General features: G+C 55.5%; 1 protein-coding gene across 1 annotated transcript in view; it reads right to left on the reverse strand.

Annotated features, from left to right (window-relative positions):
- Positions 1–390: 390 nt before the first annotated feature.
- The window catches only part of RASA3 (RAS p21 protein activator 3), a 129,391-nt gene continuing 103,442 nt past the window's right edge, over positions 391–26,339 (reverse strand). The window contains exons 16-23 of the mRNA XM_031655691.1: positions 25,100–25,177; positions 24,229–24,302; positions 19,639–19,745; positions 18,710–18,792; positions 15,780–15,988; positions 11,961–12,064; positions 3,932–4,115; positions 391–2,000 (exon numbers count right to left, since the gene is read on the reverse strand). Of these exons, the coding sequence (XP_031511551.1) occupies positions 1,925–2,000; positions 3,932–4,115; positions 11,961–12,064; positions 15,780–15,988; positions 18,710–18,792; positions 19,639–19,745; positions 24,229–24,302; positions 25,100–25,177 (915 nt within the window). The 3' untranslated portion in view covers positions 391–1,924. The remainder of the gene's footprint in view (positions 2,001–3,931; positions 4,116–11,960; positions 12,065–15,779; positions 15,989–18,709; positions 18,793–19,638; positions 19,746–24,228; positions 24,303–25,099; positions 25,178–26,339) is intronic.

The raw sequence follows: 26,339 nt of genomic DNA on the forward strand, positions 1-26,339 counted from the left end.
CCTTCCTGAGGGTATCACGGGGCCACACTCCCACCCGAGGCAACACAGGTGAATGCCACAGTCAGAGCAGCGCCGTCCATCACCAGAGACGTCAACTGTCACCAGCGATGTCACCTGTCATCGGAGCCTGTCATTGGGGTGTCACCAGCGACGTCCCCTGTCACCTGTCAGAGCAGCGCTGCCTGTCACCAGAGAGGTCACTTGGCATCAGCAATGTGACCTGTCATCAGGGCACTGCCACCTGTCAGAGCAGCGTCACCCATCACCAGGGACGTCGCCTGGCATCAGCAATGTCATCCTGCTCCCCAGATGCCATCCTCCTCCCTGTACCCCCACCAATGCCCACATGTGCAATTCCCAGTGGGCACCCCTGGAAAACCAAGCCAGTCCTCAGAAAGAATAAAACATCTGTTTTAATTGGCCAGTAAAATACATTGCAAATCACTAGTATTTTATAAACAGAAACGTTAAGTTATAAATCCAAGGTAAAAATTGCAGCCCCAACAGCTGTGTGTCCAAAAGTCTATTTTTACAACATTTTCCTCCACTAGTTTTGTGACAACAAAGTTTTTATCTGCCATGGAGATTAAGAGTCTGAACTACAGTATTTTCAAACAAGAACCGGGAGAAGTCAGTACAAGGATACGTCGTGCTGTGTATTCAAACGGCGCTTCCCACACACCTGCCATCTGCATCCCGGGAGGACGCCCTGTGGGAAAGGCCTCCTCGGCGGTGTGAGGTCTGGAGGGGTCTGCCTGGACCCCATTTTTAGGATGCTCCCCTCCCCAATAAAACAGCAGCCCCGCCCCTGCCCTGCACAGCATCTGGGGGTTCATGACGCAGGTGCAGTACTGGCCACGGGCCCTGGAGGGACGTCTGCACCCCTGAAGCCCCTGTACCTCAAACTCAGAATTTCTTCCCTTCTTTGATTTTCTTGAGGACCTGCAGCTGGCCTTCCTGAGGCAGGCTCCATTCCTGTTCCATTTGCCTTCCCAGCAGCCTTCCCTTTAGTGGGTATAGGTTTTGACGTTCTGAGTTACTTTGTATCAAAGAGCTAATTAAAAATGGTCCTTAAAAAACATAAAGAAAAACAGCTTGAAAAATGCACATTTCTGTTTTAAAAATCTTCAAACTTCCACGGGGGGTGGCAAATGTTAATTCTGATTTTAAACCCCATTGAACAGCAAAACAATGGGGGCTTCAACTGTGGACTCAGCAGACACCTGGAGAAGCTGGAGCCCACACTTTTCCCTCCAAGGGACCCTGTGGACAGAACCCGTATCCCCCAAGCACCAAGGACAGCCTCAGACTGGGATTTCTGTGTATTCTGCACCTCCCAGCCACAAAACTGACTCTTCAGCCAGGAATCAAACGAACCTCAAAAGTGAACAGGGAGGCCGCCTCCCACGGCCGCCTGGACAGCAGGCACAGTGGGAGAGTGATGCTCTGAACGTCCCGATGTGATGAAGCCGAAAGCCAAGACGGGTATCACGGCACAGAGCCACAGAGCCCAGTGCCACACACACCGTGCACGCAAGACAGACGTGCACGTGAGACAGACGCACACACGGCCAGAGGTGCAGGTCACAGCCGACTGGACGGGCCACGGCTCCCTGAGGCCGGCTGCGGCTAGAGCACAGCCCCACTTCCTGATCCTTCAGCGGATCTCCAGAACCCCACAAACGAAGAGCCAAAAGCACAGAACCGAAGGACGACACAGTCCACCAGGCCACGTGGGCTTTCTGCGGGGGGTGTGGCAGCGGTGGCGGTGGCTCTGGAGAGGGAAGCCCCAGTGCCACTTGTCCATGGGCCGGGCGGCTGCGTCTCATGTGCTGGCTCTGTGCTTTTCCTTCTCTTCTCCCTCCCAAAGGCTGTGGCTCTGCACGGGCAGCTCACTGGCGCCACGGGGCACGTCCCGCAGACTTTAAATGGAATGAGTGGAGGTCTCGGACTGCTGCCGGATGTAGTTCTGGAAGCTCTTGTCTCCGATGGGGTGCTCCCTGAAAAGGCGGATGGGGGAGGGAATGAGGCACAGCCCCCGCTGCCTGGCGCTCACCCATGGCTGCGGGAGCTTTTCTTGTTCCTAAATGTGACCACTCGCACTGCAATCCACACAAAACACAGAATCGCAGAGGAGCCAAAGGGACCACAGGGCCCCGGAGGCACCTGTGGAGCCTCTGATGTGTGCACACGGGGCAGGCGTGGAAGTGCATGTGCACGTCTCTCCCTGCAGCACGTGTGTAGCACATATACATGCACAGACATGGAACACGTAGACTCTGTGGCACGTGTGCAGAATGTGCACATCTGTACTGCAGAGACTGCTCACGTGTGTGAAGCATGAGCTCCAGGGATACAGATCTGTCCCCCTGTGCTGGGACACTCAACAGGCGTGGACACCTCCTCCCCACGTGCACACCTCCCTCATACCATGTGTGTGCACCTCCCCCCGTGTGTCCACCTCCCCCGTGTCCACCTCCTCCGTGTCCACCTCCCACGTGTCCACCTCCTCCCACGTGTCCACCTCCTCCCATGTGTGTCCACCTCCCACGTGTCCACCTCCTCCCACATGTCCACCTCCTCCCACGTGTGTCCACCTCCTCCTGTGTGTCCACCTCCTCCTGTGTGTCCACCTCCCCCCACGTGTGTCCACCTGCCCCCACGTGTCCACCTCCCACGTGTGTCCACCTCCCCCCATGTGCGCCTCCTCCCCTGTGTGCACCTCCTCCGTGTGTGCACCTTCTCCTGTGTGTGTGCATCTCATACCGTGTGTGCCTTGTGTGCACCTTCTGCTACAACAAACAGCATCACGCTTCACGCGTTTTTCAACCTGCTGGCTTTTGGCCATGAGGTTGATGGACGTGATGATATCAACGAGGCAACATATTTGGAAGGCAAACGGGGCTGTCTCCCCCGAAGGGTGTCGAGAGGGATCTGATATGATGATGTCAGGGGTGAAGTCACAGCACTCAGGAGGTGCTGCAGGCTCAGTCCCCTGAGCAACTCGGTCCAAGTCGGAGCCACAGGGACCTGTCACTCTCCTGGAGCCTCACCACTGCCCTTCCCAGACCAGACCCGCATGGTGGAAGGAAGGAAGGGTTAAGAAGGAAGGGAGGGAGGGAGGAGGAGAAGGGTGGAGGAGGAGAGAGGGAGGATGGAAGGGAGGGAGGACAGAAGAGAGGAGCGAGCAGGAAGGTGGAAGTGAGAAGGAGGTTGTACAGCTACACAGGGCTCTCGGGCTTACCCACCCCTGAACAAGCCTGTGTGGTGGGTTCTGCCATGGTGGACCCTGGGTACCCACTGGATGGAGAGTGACACAGACACACCTGCTCACTCCAGGCCGAGAGCCAGTCTAGCACTTTACATAGTTTAAGTCAATCTTCCAGCAATTCAGGAGGGTCTTACAACCCTCTGTCCCATGGAGTGAGGGGGAGTGGAGCTTAGCTAAGCACCACGTAGCCTGCAGCCTGTAACTAGGCTGAACGTACTCAACCTCACCACACCTGCCTCATGAGACAAGAGTGGGTTTCGTCCAGAGCTGACCCTACTCCTGGACACCATGGGTCGCCTGGAGAGATGGCAGAGGGTGTGCCACTCAACCAAGGCAGAACAAGGCCTCGGCGTAGAGACTAGAGCACATGAGACCAGCATAGCAGAGAGGCGGGGAGGCAGCAGGCGAGGGAGGCACCCCAGACATTGGCTGGGGTCCTGGAAAGCAAAGGCAGCACCTGCTCCGGAGGAGGGACCAGCAGCGCCAGGCCACATCCACTGACCACTGCCAGGTGCCAGCCAGGTGCAACTGGGATTCTCCTCACCAGGCAGACACCTGTGCACAGGCGGTCTCACCCAGGAGTTCCTGCAGCCCCACCCCCACTGCACCCTCCCACCCACCACGCTGGCCGTCCAGGGCAGGCACGGGAGTGGCACTCACTGGCTTCCATATTTCGTCTTCTTGAACTTGTCCCTCTTATACTGGGCGTGCTCCTGCTCCAAAGCCCCGACGCCAGCGATGATCTGCTTCAGTGTCTTGTAAGTCTCCTGGGGGTCGTCAATGACAAACGTCGAATACTCCTCCTGCTCCGGGCCGTCGTACACGGATTTGCTGCCACAGGCCTCTGTGGAGGACGGAGGGGTCAGCGCAGGGCAGGAGCCCAGGGTCCAGCGGCCACTGGCCCCGTCTCCACACAGCTGCATCACTGCAGGCCCCACCCACAGCACACGTCCTTCCAACGCAAGCTCCTCCAGAAAGGGCTGGCCGCCACTCGTAAACGCAGACGGACACAGAAACCATTCCCGCGGGCAGGCCACCTTCCTAATCGGACCACATCACTCCCACTGAAGGCCATTCTGGGGCCTCGTCCCCAGCGGACGGCCATGGAACCCCTGAGCCGGGACAGGGCCCTGTGCCACCTGAGTCCGAACACCTGAACCAGGCACGTCTCTGCCTCACTGCTCACAGCGCCTGGGCACGCACGCCCAGAGCCAGCACCAATGCCCTGCAGCTGTGCCCATCTCAATGGAATGAATGTGCCCCCAGATTCATGGGTTGAAATCCTAACCCTCAAGGGATGGCGTCTGGAGGTGAGGCCCTTCGGAAGGGACGAGGCATGATGGTGGAACCCTTGGGCACGGGACGGGCACCCCTATAAAAGACGCCAAGGAAGCTGGCTCGCCGCTTCCACACGTGAGGACACGATGAGATGCTGGCGGGCTGTAGCCCAGAAGAGGGTCCGCAGCGAAACCAGCGTCACTATGCCCTGATCTTGAGCTTCTCAGCCTTCATGCTGGGAGGTGAATTCCTGCTGTCGGTAACCACCCAGCCTATGGTACAATTTTATTGCAGCCCAAACTGACTAAGAACCTGGGACTGAGAAGTGGCTGCTGCTGTAACAAGTACCTTCAAATGTGGACTGGCTTTGGAACCAGGTGCTGGGCGAAGGCTGCAGGGGTTTGGGGGTGCATGCCGGAAGCGGCTTGGCTGGTGTGAATGCCCTTGAAGGGCAAAGCTGGGGGCTTGGGAGAGGAGGAGAGCTGCAGAGAAGGCCTGTCTTAGGGGATGTCTACGTAACCCTGAACAGAATGGTGGTACGAGCATGGGTGGCAAGGCTGTTCTAACAACCTCTCAGGTAGAAAGGACGGCTGTGCTACTGGACAGCGGAGAAAAAGCCATCCTCGTGACAAAGTGGACTTGTGTTCACGCCCTCGTGTTCTGGGAGGGTGGAACTTGAGAGTGATGACATCAGACACGTAACTGAGGAGATTTCTAAGCAAAATGCTGGGGGAGCGGCTTGGGTCCTCCTGCTCGCTCACAGCAAAATGGGGGAAGAGAGATGATTTGAAGGTGGAATTGTTGAGCAAAAAGGAACCAGAACTCAAAGAGTTGGTTAAGTTAAAGGATTTGAGAATTAAAATTCCAGCCTCCCCATATCTCAAAAAAATGAGAAAGTGTTTGGAACAGACCACTAAGCAAGTGGCCGTGTGGCCATCTGATAAGGAGACAAGTGTGGGGCTGAGCCATGGACTTGACGAACCATCTCAGCCACAGCTGGGAGCAGAGAAGGAACCGTGCCAGCCGGGGACTGCCAGATGGAACCAGGAGACAGAGAAAACAGGATGAAATGAAGGCAGGCTGTGGTGTCTTAAGCCCTACAAGCCAGGCCATAGAGCTATTCAGCCATGAACACGTGCCATTCTTCAAGACGAGGGAAGAAGGACCCTGAAGGGGCAGGGCCATCAGAGTGCTGCTCTCCCCCAGAAGGAGTCCATGGACCATGTATCAGACGCAAAATTCTCAGCTGGAATATTGATTAAAAAAATAACACTGGCAATAACTAGAAAAAAATCACAATAAGGAATCTGTAGTTCCTCTTTGTATGATAAGGTTTAAAATGGAGGGTTTAGGGAAAGCTCAGAGCAGCACATGTGTGTGTGGACTTCAGCAAAGCACCTGCTACATTTTTACGAATGGCCGCATGATCAAGATGTGAAGTTGTGGAGAAGAAAATGGATCAGCTGGTGGGTTTGTGCCGACTGAGCGTCCAAAATGGATCAGAGGGTGGGTTTGTGCCGACTGAGTGTCCAAAACGGATCAGAGGGTGGGTTTGTGCCAACTGAGCAACCAAAATGGATCAGCTGGTGGGTTTGTGCTGACTGAGCATCCATGGCCCCCCAAGGACAGATCCAAGTGCTTGTCCAAGCGTGAGCTGGGCCTGGGAAGACATGATGTCTGCACAGCTGGGACACCGAGCCACGGGGAAGACGGCCTGAGGCACAACCACCACAGCAGACCCCACTGCTAGGCGCAGCCCCAGGCTCCCTCGGACACAGGACGACAGCACTAAGCTGCATTCTGAAGTTAATTATGAGGCCGTGGCCTGTGAAGACTGGCCCTTTATCTGACCAAAGCATAACAAGGTGTCAGTGAAAAGAGCATTTACGTAACAGCTGCGATGAGCCACTGTGCTCCAGGCTGTGTGTAAGCCACTCCAATCTTCCCCAAATCTCTAACCAAGGGGATATGCCTGTCCTGTAGATGAAAAAACAAGTGGCTTGTCCCAGGACACAACTTGATCACAGCGACCTGCTGGCCCCCACAGCAGAGCTGTTCCCACTCCTGCCGCCGACTTCCAGACCATCTGCAAAATCACAGTGGCATGGCCCAAGGCCAAGGCCAGCCCTCTGCATGGGACCCCACCAGGCCCTGCCATGGAGCCTCACCTGCAGGACTGGGTGCCACTCTGTCACCAAACTTCAGGACAACATAAAGAACTAGAGTGTGCCCAAGGGAGGTTGGCCAGGGGAGAGGCCACACCACGTGTGGGATGGGGAAGGGACAATGACTCTCTGCCTCCCACACAGGTGCCCTGGTACAGCACTCCTCAGCCCCACAGGCCAGCAGAAAGGACCTGCTACACTGGGTGGAAAGAATCCCGTGGGCCAAGTGACGGGAAGTCATTAGAACTCTCCAACAACAAAACCATCTGCCTCAAGGATGCACTGAGATTCCAGTCGAGGCTTGAACACCACAGAGGAGGGACTCAGTGCCCTGAGGGGTGAGGTCCCTGGACTGAGGCTTCCAACCATTCTGATGTGCTGTGAACCCTCATGGAGGGTATGTGGGACCTGTTTCCATCTGTCCACTGTCCATCCACCCATCACTCACCCATCTGTCAATCCACCCATCTCTCACCCATCCGTCAATCCACCCATCACTCATCCATCTGTCCATCCACCCATCTGTCCATCTACACATTACTACCCATCATCACTCATCCATCTGTCCATCCACCCATCACTCACCCATCTGTCCCTCCACCACATGACTCACCCATCTGTCCATCCATCCACTCCATCTGTCCCTTCCACCCATCCACCACCCGGCTCACCATCCGTCCATCCATCCACCATCCATTCCACCATCCATCCATCCATCCACCCATCTGTCCATCTATTCCACCATCATCCATCCACCATCCACCATCCTTCCACCATCTGTCCATCCATCCATCCACCATCTGTCCTTCCACCGGCTCACCATCCATCCACCATCCTTGACTCCACCATCCTTCCATCCACCATCTTTCACCATCCACCGTCCATCCACCATCCATCCATCCACCATCTGTCCATCCATTCCACCATCCTCCACCATCTGTCCCTCCACATCCACTCACCATCCACCATCCACTCACCATCCATCCATCCACTCACCATCTGTCCTCCACCATCCTCCACCCATCCATCCACCCATGACTCCACCATCTGTCCATCCACCCATCATTCACCCCTCAGTCTATCCATCCATCACTCACCCATCCATCCATCCACCCATTCCACCATCCATCCATCCATCCATCCATCCATCCATCCACCACCATCCACTCCATCCATCCACCATCTGTCCATCCATCCACTCCTCCAGATCCATCCACCATCCACCATCTGTCCACCATCCACCCATCTGTCCACCATCTCTCCACCATCCGTCCATCCACCATCCTTCCAGTCTGTCCATCCACCATTCCACCATCCATCCATCCACCATCCTCCATCCGTCCCTTCCACCATCCGTCCATCCACCCTCCACCATCTGTCCACTCACCATCTGTCCATCCACCATCTACCCATCCATCTGTCCATTCCATTCACCATCTTCCATCCATCTACCATCCATCTGTCCTTTTATTACTCCACCATCTGTCCATCCACCATCCACCACCCGTCCATCCATCCTCCACCCATCCGTCCATCCACCCATTACTCACCTATCTGTCCATCCACATCCCTCACCCCAGTCATCCATCCATCTCACCCACATCATCCATCCACCCATTACTCACCCATCTGTCCATCCACCCACTACTTACCCATCTGTCCATCCACTCATTACTCACCCATCTGTCCATTCACCCATCACTCATCACTTGATCCATCATCCATCACTCATCCATCCGTCCATCCACCCATTACTCACCCATCTGTCCATCCACCCATCACTCACCCCTTGGTCCATCCATCCATCACTCACCCATCTGTCCATCCACCCATCACTCACCCATCTGTCAATCCACCCATCATTTGTCCATCGCTCCATCCACCCATCAGTCACCCATTGGTCCATCCACCCACCTACCCACCCACTCAGCTGCCTGCCCGGCCATCTGTCCAGCACACCCATCCAGGTGCTAGGCACTTCCTCTGTGCCAGGCCCAGGAAGGTCACTGCATGTGGAAGCTGAGGTGATGGGAGATGGTTGTGACTTTGGTGACACAGGTGATTCCAGGTGACGTGGTTTGGATTTGTGTCCCCATCCAAATCTCAGGTCAGACTGGAAGCCCAAGTGTTGGAGGAGGGGCCTGGGGGGAGGTGAGGGGATCACGGGGGTGGACTTCCCCATTGCTGTTCTCGTAACAGTGAGTTCTCACGCGGTCTGGTTGTCTGGACGTGTGTGGCATCTTTCCCCATCATGTAGGAGGTGCCTCCTTCCTTCCTCTTTGCCCTCCCACCATGATTGAAAGTTTCTTGAGGCCTCCCCAACCATGCTTCCCGTACAGCCTGCAGAACTGTGAGTCAATCAATCTTTTCCTTATAAATTACACAGGCTCAGGTAGCTCTTCATAACAACGCGAGAACTAATACACCAGGCTACGGGGATGGGGAGGCTGGGAAGTGCTGGGGGAGGACACTTCCAAGGTAAACAGGGTCTGCCAGACTGATGCGCAAGGCTGCTCCCGGCAGAGGAAGGAAGAGCTGGAGCTGTGGTGCGGGGTGCATGGCCTGGGAGGGGCTGAGCAAGGTTGGAGAGTGGTGCATGCAGCAAGCTGATCATGGAGGGCCTGGTCAGCATCTTTCAGAACCTGGGTCTTGTGTGTGATGACCTCACCCTCTCCGAGGCTCCTCGACTCTGGCCTCCGCTGTGTTGGTTCCTGCTATGAGAGGGCTGGGAAGAGGCGAGCTGATGCCTGATCCACTGTCTTGGCCACCCTGAGGCCTTGTGCCATCTGCACAGTATCCAGGGACCTCAGACCTGGGGACAGCACCTGGAGGGACCTCAGACCCAGGGACAGCACCTGGAGGGACCTCAGACCCAGGGACAGCACCTGAAGGGACCTCAGACCCAGGGACAGCACCTGGCACACTTGCTGGGGAGAAGACGCTGTGGTGGGTGGTGGCCCACGAGTGCGTACGTGTGTGGTTGTCTGAGAATGTACATGCATGCCTGCACATGTGAGCGTGTTGTGTTCAATTGCACATGTGTGCAGGTATTGTTGCCTTGCTTGTCTGCACACACATGTACCTGTGTGTTCATTTCATGCATGTATGGCTGGGAACGTGTGTGTACATGGCTATGCATACGTGTGTACATGCCTGTGTGTCTGTGTATGCCTGGAACCACGGACACCCAGGGCATGTGGGGCTGGAGAACAGGCATGGCCAAGCTCACAGATGGGCAGATGCACGGACACTCAGGCAGGACTCGTGTTTCCAGGCCAAGACACACTTGACACTTCTGGGTTAAATCAGGGGAATGAAAAGAAGAAAATCTAACAGGCATAACTCCAGGCACATTCTGCTCCATTTCCATTCTGAGTGGGACTCAAGGGCCCTGTCATATGATCTCCAAGAGCAGATCTGAGTTCTACCAGACCCTAGCATAGAAACAAACGCAGCTGCTTCGCACCCCCTGCCCCCCGCTGTGGGCTATTCTTGTCTCTGCCTCTCCTGAATTACAGACCTCAAACCACTGTCCCTATGTTGTCTAATTGGGCTTACCTGGATTGCTATTTCAATTCTGTAAAGCAATTCAATGTCACAGATAATGATACTGCAAATAAATTTGAAACACACAGTGTGCCTGGCACAGTTTCAAATCTATATACAGTATCATTATCTGTGACACTGAATGGCTTTACAGAATTAGATGGCATGTGTGCACACATATACATGCATGCTCAAACACGTGCCCAAAGACATGCATGCACTCACACACGTGCCCACATATTTCTACACATGCACATATGCATGCACGCTCATGTGTCCACACATTCACACATGCTCATACATGTCGTGTCCACACAGTCGCACATGCTCAAACATGTGTCCACACATTCCCACACACTCACACACATCCACACATTCATGCACTCACACGCGTGCCCACACATTTCCACACATGCACAAATGCACGCACACTCACGTGTCCACACATTCACACACGCTCATACATGTCATGTCCACACAGTCGCACAAGCTCAAACGTGTCCACACATTCCCACACACTCACATCCACACATTCATGCACTCACATGCGTGTCTGCACATTCATGCACACTCACACATCCACGTATTCATGCACACTCACACATGTCCACATTCATGCACTTATATGTCGTGTCCACACATTCACGCACACTAACACATGTCCACATTCATGCATGTTCATACGTTGTGTCCACACATTCATGCACGCTCACATATGTCCACATATTCATGCACACTCACATGTCCACATATTCATGCACACTCACGTGTCCACATTCACACACGCTCACACATGTCCACATATGCACACTCATGTGTCCACATTCACACACGCTCACACATGTCCACATTTATACACTCACACACATGTCCACACATTCATGCACACTCACACATGTCCACATTCACACATGCTCACACATGTCCACACATTCACGCACAAACACATGTCCACACATTCATGCACTCACATGTTCACATTCACACTCACACATGTCCACACATTCACGCACACTCACACATGTCCACACATTCATGCATGCTCACACGTGTCCACATTCATGCATGCACACACGTGTCCACACATTCAAGCACTCACATGTCCACACAGTCACACACTCACACATGTCCACACATTCATGCACTCACACACATGTCCACACATTCATGCACTCACACGTGTCCACACATTCACACATGCTCACACACATCCACATATTCATGCACACTCATGTGTCCACATTCACACACATACATGTGTCCACACATTCATGCACACTCACATATGTCCACACATTCACAAGCTCACACATGCCAGACACATGCACACATCTCGTATGTGCACACATGCATGCACACTCACACACGTGTCCACACACATGCACTTGTCCCTGTGGAAAACACAAAGGAATGAAAAAATAGGGTCCTCTAAAGAAATCTGGCAGTACAGAGGTTACAAGTTAAATTCCATCTAAAAATTATCTATAGAACCTGTTATCAAGGTAACTGTCCCCCAAATAGCTGCCTACCCTGCAAAAAGCTTTTCGCATCCATCTATCCGCGCTACAAACACAACTACATGTAGCCCACACTACACGAGAGGCTCAGACCACAGGTTTTCACCCCGCGGCATGCTCCTGTGGCCGGGGCCTCGCCAGGCGTCCCCTCGCTGCACGGATTGGCGTGCTGGGCAGACTCACCCTGCATCTTCTCCAGCTTGCTCATGTACGAGTTGAAGAGGGAGTAGATACGCTCTGTCTCACGGTCCCCGTCAATGTCCAGCTGGATGTTGGCTGGGAGGCCACTGTCCAGACACATCAAGAACAGAAAGATAAAAACACTTATTTAAACTATGCTTTTAATAATGACATTAATTAAGGCCGGGCGCGGTGGCTCACGCCTGTAATCCCAGCACTTTGGGAGGCCGAGGCGGGCGGATCACAAGGTCAGGAGATCGAGACCATGGTGAAACCCCGTCTCTACTAAAAATAGAAAAAATTAGCTGGGCGCAGTGGCGGGCGCCTGTAGTCCCAGCTACTCGGGAGGCTGAGGCAGGAGAATGGCGTGAACCCGGGAGGCGGAGCTTGCAGTGAGCCGAGATTGTGCCACTGCACTCCAGCCTGGGCGACAGAGCAAGACTCCGTCTCAAAAAAAAAAAAAAAAAAAAAAAAATGACATTAATTTTTAAAATGTCACTGAAGAAAGACGACGATATGTTGGAAGTGAAACTCAAGACAGGTCCTATTTGGCGTCTGTCTGTACACAGCTAGCGTGCTGGCTTGCTGAGCAAGTCTAGTGGCATCCACAGCAGCACGGGCAGCTGTGTCACCAGGCCGGCCGCAAGCCGGAACGAACCGGCAACCTCTGCGTCAGTTACCATCAGCCTATTTGGACACTCGGCAAAAGATCCTCGCTGTTCAGTATTTAAAATGTGCTTATCATTTGTACTAACTGACCTTTCCTGAAATCATGCAGTACTGAGTTACGTCTTGTTTAAATCTATTCCTACTCCAGAATCTTCTCAATACATAAGAAATTTAGGAAGATTAGGTGCTAAAGTCCCCAGCGTAATACTTGTACATTTTTAGTATCATACAGAACTAAATTCCCAGGAACTATGAACACTCCAGACCTCAGGTGGTTTATTCCTTCAGTCATTTCAAACATGGAAGGAGGCTGTGCGGTTATTTCCCTGCTCACTCTATGTCCGCTTCTCCTACATTCACACCAGCACACGTCAGGCTGGAGTGCAGTGGCGCGATCTCAGCTCACTGAAACCTCTGCTTTCCAGGTTTAAGTGATTCTCCTGCCTCAGCCTCCCGAGTAGCTGGGATTATAGGCGTCCGCCACCATGCTGGCTAATTTTTGTATTTTTAGTGGAGATGGGGTTTCACCATGTTGGCCAGGCTGGTCTTGAACTCCTGACCTCAGGTGATCCACCCACCTCGACCTACCAAAGTGCTGGGATTACAGGTGTGAGCCACTGAGCCCGGCCTCATGTCTTTTAATAAATCTTACTTGTCTTATTATGAAAAACCTCCAAAGTTGGGTGCGGTGGCTCACGCCTGTAATCCCCACACTTTTGGGAGGCAGAGGTGGGTGGATCATCTGAAGTCAGGAGTTCAAGACCATCCGGGCCAACACGGTGAGACTCTGTCTCTACTAAAAATACAAAAATTAGCTGGGTGTGGTGGCACACACCTATAATCCCAGCTACTCAGGAGGCTGAGAAAGGAGAATTGCTTGAACCCGGGACGTGGAGGTTGCAGTGAGCTGAGATGACACCACTGCACTCCAGCCTGGGCAACAGAGCGAGACTCCATCTTAAAAAAGAAAAGAAAAGAAAGGAAAATCTACATTGTACAGAAGCACGTCTTTGACGGCTTCAGACACAGGGGGCTCACGGTTAATTCAACATTTGCACTCAGGTGCAACCAACAGGGAGGGCTTGATAGGAATGCGCAGGGCTGTTAATTATTTTTAGCAAATTCTGCCTTGTGCAGAACATGTGAAATATGCTCTTAAATTTAGTAAATACTTTTTAAAAGGCAGAAATGCTTCTTATAGCTAAAACAATTCTTAAATCATAAAATTTCTGACACTTCTGCGATGTTTGCCACACTGATTAGAAATTGTTTCGCCAACTTATTTTTGTTTGAAGTGTGGTAGTTTTCCCCTTTTCTTCCCAGCCTCTCTTGCGAAAAAAGAAGTGGGTTTCTGCCAATGAACTGAACAGACGTCCAATGTTGTATATACCTTTTGAGCTGAGTAGCTCAGTATTTGGATACTTGGTCATTTGTTTCATTATGTAATTGATAAAATGGTGTCATTTATTCATGTTAGTTCAACCATGTATGTATGCTTCCTGGGGATGGGCGGTTATACTTCCGTGTGAGAAATAATTTGTCAGTCTCAACAGTTTGTAAAAACTTAGTGGTGAGAGCTTCAACATCTAAATAAATAATGAAATGCATTTATCATCAAAAAAAAAAAAAGGAAAGAAGAAGATGAAGCGACCGACATTAAAACACATCCCTGGCCAGTCAGGGGGTTCATGTCAGTAATCCCAGCACTCTGGGAGGCCGAGACAGAAGGATCACTTGAGCCCAGGAGGACCCTGGGTAACACCGGGAGACCCTTACAGTGAGATTTGGACAACACAGTGAGACCCTGTCTCTACAAAACACAAAATTTAGTGAGCTGGGCGTGGTGGCACCCGCCTGTAGTCCCAGCTACTCGGGAAGGTGACGTGGGAGGATTGCTTGAGCCCAGAAGTTTGAGACCAGTCTGGGCAATGTGGTGAAACCTCGTTTCAACAAAAAACCTTAAAACAATTAGCCTGGAGTGGTGGAGCACAGCTGTAGTCCCAGGTACCTGGGAGACTGAGGTGGGAGGATGGCTTGAGCCTGGGAGGTGGAGGCCTGAGATTGCACCACTGCACTCCAGCCTGGGCGACAGAACGAGATCCCGTCTCAAAAACATAAAACTAAAAAAGCATCCCTGAGCTGGGAGAGCTGAGGCCGGCTGCGGGTGTGCGGGACAGGGGAGACTCCCGAGCTGTCCGGTCTCAGCGGCTGGAGACTCTTGGGACCCACAGATCTGCCAAGGCAGCGAGCAAATTCGGCAGATGTTTTCTCATGGGGAGAAATGGCCTGGAAGGAAGCCTCCTGGGGCTCTGTCCCCAGCAGAGTCGGCTGCAGCTGGGGGTGGCCAGGTTTCCTCTCCTCCCCAGGCAGCAATGCTTCCCCTTCTCCCGGGATTTCGAGGATACAGGAGAGCGCTGGCCTCTCCCGGGGATCCTGGGACGGTGGCCACGCAAGCCTGGGCGGCAGCCAGACCTTCCTCCTGAGCTTCAGCCTCTGTGTCCATGAAGCAGGATCTAAGGTCCCACCTCGGAGGCTGTGGGAGGATTGAACAGTGGCCCAGTGTGGAGCACAGCTCATCCTCCGCAGGGCCCTTACGTGAGGCCATCATGTGGCCAGGACAACAGTGAGGTGCATCTCACAGAGCATAACCGGGGACGCCAGGCACCCCGGCCTCCTTCTAGGACCGGCAGACATGACCCTAGTCTCTGTGGAACTGCCGGAGGCCCAGCTGACGAGCGGCCAGGAAGACAACGGGCTGCTGTGTCACACGGAATCAAGGTGGGTGTCCTGGGCCAGATGAAACTTTCAGGGAGGGGTTTGCTCCCACGCTCCTCTCAGAGAAGCAGGATGGCCGCGGACTGGGGAGCCCCCCTTCACCCTGACCTCCCACTCCCCCAGGGCAGGGCCTCAGGAGGACCCTCGAAGGCCTGCAGTACCCTCGAGTCTGCACAGAGCCTTCGAGAGACTGGGCCCCAGATGCCCCCTTGGGTGGGAGGCCCCCTCAGGTGGGAGGCTCCTGGGACGAGGCGAGTGCAGCCTCGTTTATTTGCGGCTTACAGGCAGACATGCACTGTCCACTGGTCCCTCCCTACTTGGCCCCTTGGCCACACTTCCTGCACAGTGCACACGCCGGGCGCCGAGGCACAGACCTACCCGGTGCAGGGCGAGCAGCCTGGAGCCGAGTCCGAGGGCGCCCTACAGCACAGCCAGTGGCCGCTCAGGTAGGCGGACGGGTGGTAGACAGTGAGGCGCTTCTGGTTGCACTGGCTCACTTTGGTGAGAATGTCGATCCAGTCCTTGGCCTCCACGCAGTTGTTGGCCTGGATGTACAGCGCGCGCTCCGGCTGGATGACCTGGAACATCTGAGGATACAGGCGGGCTCAGGACGGTGCACACGAGGTCTCGTGGATGAGCGCGTGCAAGAGTCCGCCAGGCACCTGGCTGTCCTCGCTGGAGCCGTAAGAGGGGACGCCGAGGGTGCACAGGCCCAGGCGTCCCGGAGCTCTGAGCCCCAGAAGAGGCCAAGCCTGGGGGCTGCGCGGAGCTCTCTGCCACCCTTAAACTTGACAGCTGGGGCCGTGGGGGATGGAGGTAAGAACTGGTGTGGCTGGAGACGTGGCTGGGTGGCCAGGAACAGCTTGACCAAGGTGCTTTATGTGCTGGAGCCTTGGAGGTCTCCACTCAAAAGGCAGAAGAGGGGCCTGTGGCCTCCCCACGAGGCAGGCGTCCACCCACGCGGAGCTCCTGCGGTGTCAGCCCAGGTGGCCCAACCTGCTCAGCTCCTCTCCCACCCGACCAGCCCAGGGTGCTTCCTCCTCCTCCCAGCTGGGGTTAGGGGGCTCCTTTCTCTTGAAGCGTCTCAGGGCAGCAACAACCTTTGCCATTTACTACTCATTCAACACACATGACCAAGCACCAGCACTCTCCTAGGTCCCGGAGACAACGCCTGGCCTAGAGTTTCTGCTGAACCTGCAGCCACCAAGAAAGACTAAACAAGGGCAGGTGTCAGCAGGGGCTGGAAGTGAGTAGTGCTGGTGCTGCGGTTGGGGCTGACTCAAAGTTAGTCAAGCAGGGGGTGGGGGCAAAGGGTGTTAAAGGCAGAAGAAATGGGAGGCACAAAGGTCCTGGGGCAGGGGGGACAGGGGCCCTGTGATTGGAGGAACAGGGGTCCCGGGGCAGGAGTGACAGAGGCCCTAGGATTAGAGGGACGGGGGCCCTGGGGCAGGGGGGACGGGGATCCTAGGATCGGAGGTCACAAGCTCGCAGAAGGAGCCGGCTCTGCTGCACACACAAGTCAGGTTTTCTGAGCAGGAGGCTGACTGGAGGCGGGAGGCCTCTTATGTGGGACTTGCCCTTGAGTCAGGCGCCAGGAGGACAGTGGCCTTCTCTAGGGGACAGGCCTTCTGCACTGGTCTGGGGAGGACTCGGGCTCCGGGTTTCTGGTGAACAGCTGAGGTCTTATTTACAGAGGCCAGGAGCCACCTGCCTCGCACCTGGCACACGTGTGCAGGTCTCGGGCTGGACACCCCCATGCACGGCTGTGATCGCCCATGGAGGGCATCCCGGCCATCAGCCCAGGCTTGGCCCTGCCTCCAGGAGCAGCCTTCAGAAAGGTTTCCCCAGCCGGTGAGAGTCTGGCCTGGCAGTGGCCCCAGGGGAATTGGGCTCTGAGGAAGTCAGAGGGAACGAACAGCTGGGAACAGGCGGCTGAAACGAGGGAATTATTGGGAATCTGTGTGAAGGCTGGAGGTGCTTCCGGACATTTCCACACTGCCGCTGCTTCCTCCGAGGGATGGTCTCAGGGCCAGGTCCCGGCCGTCCCCTCAGTCACAGGCACTGAGCCCACACCCTCCTCTTCCCACCGCCCCCTCTTCCCAACCCTCCTCTTCCCAACCCTCCTCTTCCCAACCCTCCTCTTCCCATACCCTCCTCTTCAAATGGCTCTACAAACTTAGGACTTTTGCGGGATCTGCCCGGACTGCCCGTGAATAACACGCTAGCAGAATCCCACCCACGGTAAGGAACATGCATTGACTTTGGCACGAGGCCCAGGGACTGTGCCTTCCCCGCAACCGTTCTACGGCCCTGATGCTACAGGCGGGGCACAGAAGGCTTGTCCCAGCCAGCATGTGTCAGGGTACAGGGTCAGCCTCAGGATGGCATGGACGGCGGGGGCACTGAGTCACCGGGGAGAACGTAGCCAGCGGCCGACTCTGGGAGGCCACCACACAATGACGACGCCACGGACACCTCTAGGGGATTTCTGCCAAAAATGCGTCATCAGAACCTGCCGCGTCGGCACAAACCCACAGGGAGGGACATCCACAAAACCGAAGGCCTGCACGCCTCAAAAATGCCAAGGCCACGACACACAAAGAAAGGCCGGGAGTGTCCAGTGGGCCAGACCGAGGGGCAGCAGAATGCAGTGTGGACTAGATCCAGAGGGGAGGAAGCCACAGCCGGAGGAACGGGACCAGACGGCGGCAAACGCAAACGTGGCCGCGCCGGTGACGCACGATGGGCGGCTGCTGTGGTTTCGGCGTCTGCGCTGTGGGAAACACTCAGAAGCGTTGATACTGTTCAGAAAAGCACGGGCAGGACCCGTGGAGGGAGAAGGAACGAATGTGACTGGGGAACGAGGCCACATGTGGGTCTGGGTCAAGCGTGTATGGAAAGTACTTGTTCTACTTGTGCAACTTCTATAAATTCAAAATTATATCGAAATAAAAAAGCTTCCAAAAGGAATTCCAGACGGTCCCAAGCCTGCTTCTGGGATGTCTTTGACGAGGGCACCTTGACCTTGGGGACCCTGCGGGGGACGTCCCCTGGAGCAGCTCAGGCCCCACCTTCCGGCAGGTTCCACCCCACCCTGGTGACCCCGGACACGGAGTGTGGCTGCTCTGATGCGAGATTCCGACACAAACTCTCCAGCACCTGGTGAGCACCCCCAGTAACACGGAGACTGAGAAGCCTGGAGTGCAGAGGGTGGGGAAGGGTGAGCCCTGGGCCAGGCACGGGAAGAGAACAGAGAAAACCTGGCCAGGCCTCAACCCGAAAGAGAGGCTTGGGGGCACCACACTCACGTTTTTCATTTTGAAAGACTCCTCCTCTAGCTTCTCCACGGCCAGGATGTTCTCGATAGGAATGCTGTAGAGAGGCTGGTCCCCTGCGGCAGGGAGGGCTGTTGGCAGGTGCGGCTGGGCTGTCCCGGCTGGGGTATGGTGGGGCTGAGGGGTCTCTACCGGGGGGTCTCTGCCAGGGGGTCTCTCTCCTGGGGGAGGCCTCTGCAGGGTCTCTGCGGGGGTCTCTGGGAGTCTCTGCGGGGGTCTCTGCCAGGGGATCTCTGTTAGGGTGGTCTCTGCCAAGGGGGTCTCTGTCGGGGATCTCGAAGCTCAGGGGCCTCTGCAGGGTATTCTGAGCATGAGGGAGGTACCCGTTCCTCTCCTTAGTGATGGCTCAGATCACTGACAGGCGCGGAGTGTGGAGGCTGAGGGGGCCTGGGACCCACCGGCCTACCATCTTGGGCCCAATCCTCGCATCCTCACCACTGCCGTGGCCTCAGGCTCTGTCCCCAGAACATGTCCCCGTTCTCACAGGGAGAAACGGCTTGGTATTTCCTAATCCAGATCTGAGCCAGCAGATCTGACAGTGGGGGGCAGGAGGTGGTGGGAAGCCCCGTCTACCTCGGGGGAGCAGCACCCTGGCCGTGACAAGGCGACCAGAGGAGGAAGGGACGTGGACGGAAAACCACCTTACTGATGCGGTCAGCTCTGCGTTTACTGGTTCTCTGGGGAAGCAGGTTTCCCTCACTTTCCAGCAGCAGGTCTGAAAGACCCCTTCAGGGATCTTTGAAGGCAGAGCCGCAAGCAGAGGGCTCTGGGTCACTGCGACCCCAGGCTCTGCCGGCAGCACCAAATCCTTCCTCCCCTCAGTTCTCCCCCCGAAAAGCAGACTCAGTCCCAGGGCCCAGCACGCTCCGGCGGGAGCCCGGGAACATGGCCTTGCTCCTTACCTTTGCTTTTGTGGTAGGTAAATTCATGGTTGGTCAAGCGAAACCATCTCTTCTTAAAATTCTTCATCCCAAAGCGCTTCCGTCCTTGCGCCCTCTTGATCATGAGCCTGTGTGAAGAACACAGGGCTAAGGTCCGGGCCTCAGCTGCCTCCCTGCACAGGCGCAAAGCCACATCCCCCAACATTCTGCGTTCTGAGACCTGAGGCGGGCGGTGGATTTTCCGTATCATATCATTTTACTCCGAGTGATGAGATGAAAATTGGAAGGCAATGCCTCTCCTTTGAAAAGTTGAGCACTGACTGCTTTGAGTCACCAGTTGGTGATGGCACCAGGTTTCAGGAGATCTCCAACCCTCCCGCCTCCCACAATGAACTTTCAACAGCGGTGCCGCCGGAAATGCCAAGACGCGATGCTCCCACAGAGGACCCAAGGCCGCGGGCTCGGGGTCAGGGGTTGGCGTCAGGGTGGGCCACGGGCTTGGGGTCAGGGGTCAGGGTGGGCAGCAGGCTCGGGGCAGGGCGGGCAGCGGACGCCCACAAAACCCGCACCTGTGGTGTGCAGGAGTCACGCCCCGGTGCCTCTGCCAGACCAAACCTGCCTTGCTCAGGGCCAGCCCTCCTGTGGCAGAAGGCGCCACTGGGCCACGTCCTCAGGAGATGTGGGGAGCCAGAGACAGGACGGCCACCGAGGATGCAAGGCCTCAGCGAGGACGACCTTAGGCCTTGCCCCAGGCAGGGTCCTTGAACGCCCTCCTGGCAGCCCAGGGCCCTCCGAGGCTCGGCCTTCATCGCCGGACGGGGTCCCTGACCAGAACTGGTGGCTGAGCTGGAGGAGAAGAAAGTGGCCGGACAGAGTGACTGGAGGACAGAGGTGGAAGCTGAGGAGGAGAAGCCAAGCTGGAGAGACAGGATGGGGAGGTGGGCGGGGGAGACGCACACTCAGAAATCGGAATGAGGGGCTTTGGGCAACTACACAGCCAGATGTGGCCAGAGCGCTGCGGACGCACACGGGAGGGTGTGGAAGCCACTGGGAGCCGCCAGGACAGCGCAGTTCACAATCAGCGGATGCAGAACGCCATTCATTCCGGGGATTCGCAGGCAGGAAGTCAGCCCCGGAGGCTGTGGAGCACCAGCGGGACGCAGCTGGATGTGCAGGGCGGGGCCCACACAGATGGGTTGGGAGAACGGGAGCTCCACGGGGTGCCGGCTTCCTTGAGGGCAAGAGGACGCCTCTGACAAGACTCTGGACCACGCGGCAGTTAGAGTGGAGTAGCAGTCTTGTTATAAATGTGTTTGGCTTTAGGATTTTTTTAAGAACCCCAACTTTCTGAGAGCCTTCAGTGGATGTGAATTTTATATGCAGGTTTCCAGGTCGAGGCAGTGCCAGGTGGAGAGAAGCCGGTGGCTCCTCACTGCACAGCTCTGGTCTGGGCGCCTGGATCTCCAGGAGCCAGCTTTCTAACTGGGACCATCGTGTGTGGGACGGGGAGGCAGGAGCCACGGCTGAGCCGGAAGCCTCAGGCTGAAAGCAACTCGACCCCGCACGGCCACGGCCAACTCAACTCAGCAAACACAGGCCGCACTGCAGAGGCCCCGTCCCGGTCCTGTGTCCCAGTGAGTGAGGCCAACTAAACTCAGCAAACACAGGCCGCACTGCAGGAGGCTGGCCCGTCCCGATCCTGTGTCCCAGTGAGTGAAAGCCAGCTCAACTCAGCAACCTGAGCCGCACTGCAGAGGCCCCGTCCCCGGTCCTGTGTCCCAGTGGGTGAGGACACACAGCCCCAAGAGACAACAGAGGTGTGGGAGCACAGAGTGAGACCTCAGGAACCATGGTCATCACCACCTCCACACATGGACGAACACGGCCAGACACACCCCTGCCACCAAGGGGCTGGGAACCTTGTAGCAGAACCGAGGCCTCAGGGCCGGCCGCAGCTTGCACACAACCAAAGAGGCGGCCCTGGGTTTGAGGACGTGACAGAGCTGCGGTGCCGGAGGAGAGGCTGATCCAGGGACCGGAAACTCGAGGGTCCTGATGGACCCAAACCTCGGCCTGAGTCTCAGGTGGTGCAGCTGCTGGAAAGAGCTGGTGGAGCCTCAGCTGCGTCCAGGGCACCTGGGAGGCGCTTGTCCTTGAACCTGTATCTACAGCAGCTTCTCAGCGTCAGGCACACAAGCCCTGAGTGTCCTGTGTTGCCTTAGGGATTATAGGATGAATATTTGTTGCTTTGAAAGTTGTGAATTTATGAAATGTAGAAAGTAAAAAGCTCCTCCTCAAAGTTTCTTGTTAAAGAATAAATCACGTTAGAAATAATAGTTTCTTTTAAAGCTAACTTCCTTCAGGTCTCCTTGCTTTGTGCTAATAACTCTTTGTTAATTAAGCTCTATCCTATGTAGCTGCTGGACATACCCACAGGCTCGTAATACATTCTGTGTCCTTGTACCTTAACCAAGATATTTGTGTTAGACGTACTAATAGGCATGTCCCAGCTCACAGCCTATGCCCCTTCCTTATTTAAAAATATTATTTTTCTACCTATTTAAAAAAGTTTTAAATTATTAGACAGTCAGGTTGTAATTTAGATTGTGAGGTCTGGCTCCAGCCAATGGAGACAGGACATACAACAGGACCTCATGCGTAAGGAATCAATGTTCTGGCATCTCTTTATTCTGTGTGTGCCCTCGCCATTATTCCATCTGCGAGGGACACCCTTTCTGCGGAAAGTAAAAATTGCCTCGCTAAAAGAACTTTTTGTCTAAATGCTAATTTTTCCTTATGGCACTGAAGAACAAACATTTTGCATTTCTAACATGAAATGTGTGTATTACAAATGCTATTGGTTAATACATGATTAAGTTAAATGAAAGTGATTTTAAGAAAAATAGCAACGTAAGTAATGCTGCCACTGGGGTATGGTCCACCAGTGACCCAGGGATGTTCCAGGTTTGAGCAAATGGCTCTAACAGAGTATCCATAAAAATAGACAAATGGGACTTAATTAAACTAAACAGCTTCTGCACAGCAAAATAAATAACCAACAACGCAAACAGACAACCTACAGAATGGGAAGATATTTGCAAACTACAGATTCAACAGGAGACCAATAGTCACAATTCAGAATGAACTCAAACAGCTTACCAATAAATAAATAAATAACCCATTTAAAAGTGGCCAAAGGACAGGAATAGACATTTTTCAGAAGAAGACAAATGGCCAACAAGCATACAATATAAAGCCCAGCATGGTTCATCACCCGAGGAATGAGAACCAGAGCCGCCTGACCCCTACCTCAGGCCAGGCAGAACAGAGCCTCCTGCAACCCCAGCTCACGCCAGGCAGAATGGAGCCTCCTGCAACCCCAGCTCACAGCAGACGGAGCCACCTGACCCCAGCTCACGTCAGGCAGAACGGAGCCGCCTGCGGCCCCAGCTCACGTCAGGCAGAATGGAGCCACTCGACCCCAGCTCACGCCAGGCAGAATGGCTGTGATCAAATAAAATGCGGAAGAATGACAGACGCTGTCAGGGCTGTGGAGGACACGAGTGCCTGCACGCTGTGGGGAATGGAAATTAGTGCTTAAGGAAACCCACGGAGATTTCTCAAAGAGCTAAAAGCAGAGCCGCCATTCGATCTAGCAATCCCACACAAAGGAGGAGCAATTACCATAAAGACACGTGCATATGTATGTTTCCCACTGAACCACTCACAATAGCACAGACATGGAATCCACGTGTCCACCAATGGGTGACAAAATGTGGCATAAATACACCACGACATGCTACTCTGCTGTCAAGAAGAAGGAAATCGTATGTTTTCCAGCAACATGAATGGAGCTAGAGATTGTTATCTTAAGGGAGATGACTCAGAAACGAAAAGCCAAATGCCCCTTGTTCTCACTGGTACGTGGGAGCTAAACACGGCAGGGCGGGGCACTCTGGGACACGTACTGAGGCCTTGGAAGGGTGGGAGGTGAGAGTGGGAGAGGAACGAGAAATTACTCAGTGGGCGCAAAGTGTCTGTTCAGGTGACGGTTACACTCGAAGCCCCGTCCAATACAACTGCATTTGTGCCCCTAACATGTGTGCAAACACATAAAAATACAGGAGCATGGGCCACACCAAGCAGAGCAAAGCCCCGACCGGGAGCGGGAGCCGGGCCACAGGACGGGGTTGGAGGAAATGGGCAGATGTGTCAACATCTATGTAAGGAAGGGTGATGGGCTCTGACGCTCCAGGGTCCACTGGGTGGAGGTCGAGGGAGGACGGGCCTGTGCCAGAAACATGGGGTGGCCGCGGAGCACAGACGACCCCGTCCAAGGTCAGCGAGAAGGCGGTGGAGGGGTCCCAGGCTGAAGGTGCAGGGGCCAGGCTCCCAGGGCCGTCCCCTCTGACCCTGGTTCCCCTGGAGGGAAGGCCGGCCCCAAGTGTGGGTGTGGACGAGGCGGCCAGTGGTACAGAAATCGCAAGGCTGGTGGCCAGCAAGGGAGGAGGCTGTCCCCGACTAGGGAACCTTCTGGAATGTGCTGGGTGCTCGGAGGACTGGGGGCCCCCATCCCTTTCTCCCCTCCTGCCCTGCCGGACGCTGCCTTACCCTTCTTTAAGCAGGATGGGCTGCTCGACACTCTTGGGATCTCTTCTCCCCGAGGACGAAATCAGATCCAAGAACTAACACAGGAAGAAATCGGGTCACGGGGAGGAAGCCACACATCCGACGCGCACGGCTCTCATGACAACAGCGTCGGCGGCTGCTGCCTCCTTTCTGATGCCAGTGGAGACAGAATTTGGGGAAGTCCTTCCCTGAGGGCCGAGGGGCCTCTGCCCCCCACTGTGCCACCCCAGCCCTGGCTCTGCCCCCCACTGTGCCACCCCAGCCCCGGCTCTGCCAGGGAGATCTCAGGTGAGAAGCTCAGGTAACACCTGGGGATCAACCTGCATCTCCAGAGGCCGCCTGGGGGGACTCTAAGTGGGGAATCTGGGTCCCAGCAGTGAGGCCCACGGGTCCCTGACTGTGGGGAGGAGCAGAGCCCTGGGTCTGGACGTTCCCCCCACACATGGCGTTCCTGACAGTGGGTAAGAGCAGAGCCCTGGGTCTGGATGTCCCCCACACACGGTGTTCCTGACACTGAGTCTGCCGCCCCAGGGCTCCACGACTGCAGCCTGGAATGAGGCCAGCTGCCACACACACTGAAGTGGGACGCGCCCTCGTCTGGGGGTCTCAGACACAGAACGAGATGGGCGAGGGCCCCTTCTTGGCCCCAAAGGTGGTCACGCCAAAGAGTTTATCGACTGCCAGAGGAGGAGGTGTCCCAGGACTCGGGACAGGGCTATCTGGGCAGCGAACGCCCTTATTGTTTAAAATCGCTAATGGCCAAGTCTGTGTCATGTGGGTTTCATCTGAATTTTAAGAGCAGCTCTGTCTCCTGGGCACAGCACCGGCTGTCGGACAGGGAGTCGATACTTACGTTCTTCACTGCATCAGCGTATTTCTGCTCATTGAAGAATTCATAAAATGTAGCCATGTAGGACTCCTTAAAACTCGCCTAAAATGAAACAGGGATCACTTGGGAACAGCCCGAAGTACCTTGGCTCCCGGACCAAATCTGAAAAAGCTCGAGGCAGGAACTGCTCAAGCCTAAATAACGATAACAGGAGAAGAACCCCATGTTACTGGGGAAGTGAGAGCCCGCAGGGCTGCCCAGGGGATGAACTGCAGAAATCGCTCAGGCACCAACAAAGACCATCAGACCTGCCAATGCCCGTGAGGTTTCCAAGCGCCCTTTGGCATCAGTGACTCTGTCCCAGCCCCGGGCCGCCCCTCACACCTGGGTCCCAGGCTCACGAAGGGGTCCGCTGGGGCCCAGAGGTGGCTGCCTGGGGACCTGCAGTCATGGGCCAGGGTCCCGGAGCCACCACGCCCGTCTCTCGCCCGTGGGGCATAAGGGCCACTCTGAGGCGGGAAGAGGCGGCAGGGAGCTCTGTCACATGGGGAAGTGGAGGCACCCCAGGGATTCAGGGGGGCCTTTGCAGCCACCATTCCTGAGGCTCGACCCCAAGTTCCTGTCATTTCCACACTGAGGTCACTGCACGGTTCCCTGGCTGGGAAATGAGGTGGGGTTGGTGCAGACCTCGGAGGAGGAACAGGTGCCTGTTAAGGAGTTTCCAGCCCACAGAGTGGGGCCTGGCTGGTGGGGAAGAGCGGTCGGCCACCTTGGCCTGCCTGCGGGTGCGGCTCGTCTTCCACTCACTCGGACTCAGAAAAGCCCAACGTTTGTCTCAAGGCGGCTGCTCCTCCAGTGGGGGCCCCTGCTCCCCAAAGCCCTCATTTCCACCCGGGCCTCACCAGGAACAGGGAACCTGGAGGCTGGGGCATCTGTGCACCGCAGCCCAGCCCTCTCCAGACGGAGCCCCAGGGGCGCCCGAAGGCATCAACCTGCCCTGGCCGGGCCCCTGCAGGGACAGCCTCGGGCCCCACCATGAGTCCCCGGCACCCCTCGAATGTCAACTCTAACCCCCTCAAACACACAAGGTGCTCTCAGGGGGAAACGGGGCAGACACTTGAGGGACCCTCAGCCCGGCGGCACCACATCCGGTCTGAAGGAAGGAGGATGGAGAACAGAGGTTCATGTCCCCAGGGAGAGAGGGGCCGCGTGGGGAGGAGGGGGCCGCGTGGGGAGGAGGGGGCCGCGTGGGGAGGAGGGGGCC

The sequence above is a fragment of the Papio anubis genome, chromosome 15, assembly GCF_008728515.1.
Source record: "Papio anubis isolate 15944 chromosome 15, Panubis1.0, whole genome shotgun sequence".
Classification (NCBI taxonomy): Eukaryota; Metazoa; Chordata; class Mammalia; order Primates; family Cercopithecidae; genus Papio; species Papio anubis.